Source organism: Ceratina calcarata, unplaced genomic scaffold (genome assembly GCF_001652005.2).
Source record: "Ceratina calcarata isolate Rehan_Ccalc_2016 unplaced genomic scaffold, ASM165200v1 scaffold255.2, whole genome shotgun sequence".
In the NCBI taxonomy this organism is placed as follows: Eukaryota; Metazoa; Arthropoda; class Insecta; order Hymenoptera; family Apidae; genus Ceratina; species Ceratina calcarata.
The window spans coordinates 838,262-842,736 of record NW_017147567.1 but is presented as its reverse complement, the minus strand read 5'-3'; the positions used below and the strand labels follow the sequence as shown (position 1 = coordinate 842,736).

Below are 4,475 nucleotides of genomic sequence, written 5' to 3'. Positions count from 1 at the left end.
TTGCCGTTCGTCCCACGCAGCCTCCGCGAGCGGTCCGGCGCCTGCCCAATGCGTTCCAATCTCACGGATAACAGGATTCAAACAAGACGCGCCGTTTGTCGAAATATCCGGAATCGGTACTGCCGGAATTGATTACACTGACATGCGGCTGCGATATTGGACGCTGATAAGGAAATTTACTTGTAACTCATGGGAAATCTGTGTTATCGACGCCAAGCATCGAATTGAATTCAAATTACAGCGGGTCTAATGCATTTAAAATCTAATCAGGTTTATTGTTCGCAATCTTCACTTATTCGATTATCACTGAATAAATATTCATGCGTGAAACAGAGATTAAGAAATGCGACGTGTAAAGCGCTATCGTCTTAATATAACGAATTTCGTCGGAAATTCTGTGCAGTCACGACTTGTAATCTTTACTTCCTATTACGTCTGGCAATTTTGTATAAAATCACTCCTAAGGAACTCGTTGAGTTCTTTTCAACTGCTCTGTTGAACGGGACACTCTGTATACATAGATTTGCAAAGTGAAATGCGTGAGTGCGTGGGGCGAGGGGATCTGTGATAATCGATACACGTTATCGATCAGCAAAACATGTTTTCCTCGCTGTACAGAGAAAATTCCGCAGATTGTCTTGTGGCTCGTACGAGAAAAAGGGAGAGACTCGACGGTGGATCGTCGGAGGTCCTCGTCACATACCTAACTTTGACACAGGCCTTTGGTATCGATCCTATCCCCGGCTTTCGAAAACGGCGACGACGACGACGCAAGCTCTACTCTAACAGAGAATCCCGTCGCGGTGGAGGTGCCTCCCCGCATGCTTCCACCCGTCCCGTCGTCACCCTTGGATTTCAAAACCACCCCGACGTCCCGCGTCATTCATTTCGTTCCCTCTTGCTACCGCATCCTCACGAAAAGGAGGACGAGAAGCAGGAACGATGAGCGATCTCGAGGATCTCGATTATTACATCATGTTCCCGTCGTTTCCACCGTCGCCGAAGGACCCAACGTTGACCACCGGCGGCGAGCACGATCAACGGGAGGAGTTCGTTTTCGTTTACAAGGAGGTCAAACGACCACTAGTCGTGCTTCTAGGATGGGCCGGCTGTCAGGACAAGTATTTGGTCAAGTACAGCGCAATCTACGAGGAGAAGAGGTACAGAAACCTTATTCTTCTATTCGCGAACGATTCCCTTCTTATTTCGTTACAGTCGGTTTTGTGCGTTGAACGATTTCCCAGTACAACGAATGTCTGTACATGATTAAGAGGGTTACTAGGGATGATTTTTGTACTGTTCATTGTAAAGAGTATTAACGAGACTCGTGGGATTAAAGGTGACAGGAACATGGGATCGGATATGCCGGCTGATCATGCCGGCAGTGTGTACTGCCCCTTTAGTTTGCACTCTTGCAACGCAATTATTCCCAAACCCATAAACTCTGCAGTCTATTCATTACCAATAAGAAAATCACGTTAAATATTCCTGTATTTGAAGTTGCATTACCCTAAGATACACGGCGCCGGTGGAATGTCTATTCTGGCGAAGGGATTTGATGCCTTATATCGGAAAACGACTGGTCCAGGTGATCACGGACAAGAGCCTCGATCAGCACCCGATATTCTTCCACGTTTTCAGTAATGGAGGCGCGTTCCTCTACCAACACATAAGCCTAGCCATGCAGCAGGCTAACACGCCGCTCAAGGTAACATATTCATCTTCACCTTTCACCTTTAAAACGCCTTGTTATCACATCTCCTATTGTGTTACACGCGATTTGTTATAGGTGAAGGGAGTGATATTCGACAGTGCGCCGGGCGAGAGGAGGATGACCGCACTTTTCAAAGCGATCAGCGCAATCATCGGGGGACATCCGGTGACCAATATACCGATGTCGTTCTTCATAACGATTTTCCTATCCATACTATGGTTTCTCGAGGTATTAACAGCAGAATATGAATTCCATAAAACGGTGGTACCACAGCGGACGTGTTTCGTCTGTTCAGGTGGTGGCTAGTGCCCTCGGATGTGGATATCCGGTTCAGACGAACCCAATCTCTCTTGCGGAGGAGACCTACTCTTGGCCCCAGTTATTTCTTTACTCGAACGCTGATACTTTGATTCCGGCATCAGTACGTATCCCCAATAAATCTATTTTATTATAATATACTTATTGAGGTAGACGTACCGTTTGTGATCACCTCAACAGTGTCCATGTAATTCATTCGCCATCCTCCATCCTCCTCTTCTGTGTCTTCTATTTTTAAACTGGACACTTCGATACATCTTGATTTATCGTTAACAGTTTGCACACTTTTACACAGTTTCACATTATACATATTTCAAATTCACTAACAATCAATGAGTATAATAAATTCCATTCCTAATTTATTTTCAGGCCACAATTTCCATTCACTATCTTAAGACTGGATAAAAAATTATAATAGAAAAGAGCCTATCGTCGGTATTCAGAGTTATTACTTATTTTTAAGACCGTCTTAAGCATTTCCTATCCCTGTCTGTCCCATATTTCCAATTCCTGTTGTGTACAGGAAACAGGGACTTAAAATGCTCAAGGCGATCTTAAAAATAAGTAACGACTCTGAATACTGGCCTATGAGTGGAAATTATTATATGAAATTGAATTATTTACCATAAAATTTATTATTCACGTTTTAAGGATGTTGAGAAGTTTGCCAATCGACGAGCAGAACGTGGAGTACGGGTGCAACTGGTGTTGTTCACCAATTCACCGCATGTCAAGCATTATGCTACTTACCGCGATGCTTACGTGAACACGGTTTGCAGTTTCCTTCATGAATGCTTAACAGCACCGGATCCGAACAGCCTCGACGATAATAATCACAGCGAGGACGATTCTCCAAAGAGTTATACCACTGTATCGAGTCTTACCAAAAGGGTCGTGCTACCTCACGAGGCTACCAAATTAAAATAAATCGAATAATAAATCGAAGATATCGATTTATCGAATCATCGATTTATTTATACGAGATCGGGCGGGGAACTTGCGCAAATTTAAATATTTAACAAACGTGGAGGTTTGATGAAGTAAAGTTTGAGAAATCATTTTTCATGTCGTCGAAGAATAGAAACTCAACGCCGGTACAGATAAATAGAACAGCGAATTTTTATGCATTTATAAAAAAAAACTTTGATGCAAACAAAATATATTACAGTTGATGTGAAGACTAGGTATCGACAGTTCTTCGAACGATTAGACATGCATACGAGTCAGTCTCCCTGACCGAAAGAACGGAATATTTACTTAATATTCTATATAAGCACAAATAATTTGACAGTCGTAAACAATTTTAATTTAATATTAACGAGGAATATTCCAAGTCCCATTTTCTCGATCTAGGAAATATGACTTGTCACATAGATGCATGTCAAATAGTTCGAGAATCTTTAGTAGCTGAACACGGAGTTTCTGGAGGATGAAAGAAGTCTCAATCAGTGATCGGTTCTTGATTCATGTCATCAGTTTTCTACTTAGTTTGTAGAAAACCTGTAAAATACATCGTTTATGCCTCAGACGTAATCTACACGACTCTAAAGGTTTTCTACAAACTAAGTAAACAAAGTAAAAAACTGATGACATAAGTCGAGAACCCATTACTGGTTTCAATTTATTCCGATTGATAAAAGATTTGCATAAAAATCCGCGGTTTCATTAATGGTAGTACGAACGTTGCTAGAAACAAGGACGAGCTCGAGCTCTCTTTCCGCCTTTTTGCATACACCCCATCTCCGCTTTGTATTCCCCTCGCATCTTCCAGTTTCTTCCCAAAGCTGCGTATCCTTGATCGATGTGCCTCACGAGACATTAAAAATCGCGTCACTTTAAGGAATAAACGATCGTATACGACCCCGACATGAATCGTCCGATCGTGTACAACTTACAAATAAGTACAATTGTGCATTTTTGCAAAGATATTACGATTATCTATACTTAACTTCCTGAGTTAGCTTGAAACCGCCGACAATATTTCCATCGACGTTAATTCACACCGTTCTATCAAATAAATCGTGAAGAGAAGCGTGACGGTGATTAGGAAATTGATAAATTAATATTGCTGGCGATTATCAATACGAAATTTCTCGATGTAGCGAGTTGAGATGAGAAACTCTAGATAATTGCATTTGAACAGCGAGACGTTGAAAATTCGAAATCTAGACGCTTGTTGATACAATCGATGTGCGCACAAGATTAAAATACACGTCGTTAATTGAAATCTCGGTGATTCATACTAATTGTAAATGTACGTAAATGTGTACACCGTTCGTCTCAATTACGACGACGCGAGATGAGTACGCACAAAAGGAACAAGCTGGTCTTGATTTAAATTCCGATTTAATTGCGGTTGTAATTAAGTATCGATAAGGCAAAGGAGTTCTCTTTTATCCCTCCCTATCGAACGAAGTTACGTATCTCTGAAGAATAACATATA

General features: G+C 41.7%; 1 protein-coding gene across 2 annotated transcripts; it reads left to right on the top strand.

The window, feature by feature from the left end:
• Positions 1–449: 449 nt before the first annotated feature.
• LOC108623249 (transmembrane protein 53) lies at positions 450–4,047 on the top strand. Of its 2 annotated transcripts, none has more exons than XM_018021634.2 (5): positions 450–1,160; positions 1,516–1,708; positions 1,790–1,942; positions 2,010–2,135; positions 2,684–4,047. In XM_018021634.2, exons 1-5 carry the CDS (start codon positions 943–945, stop codon positions 2,957–2,959), a joined length of 966 nt encoding a protein of 321 aa, XP_017877123.1. In that variant the 5' UTR covers positions 450–942; the 3' UTR covers positions 2,960–4,047. The 2 variants fall into 2 exon arrangements, with proteins under 2 accessions (XP_017877123.1, XP_017877122.1); XM_018021633.2 differs by having other exon boundaries at positions 457–1,160; positions 1,501–1,708.
• Positions 4,048–4,475: the final 428 nt, after the last annotated feature.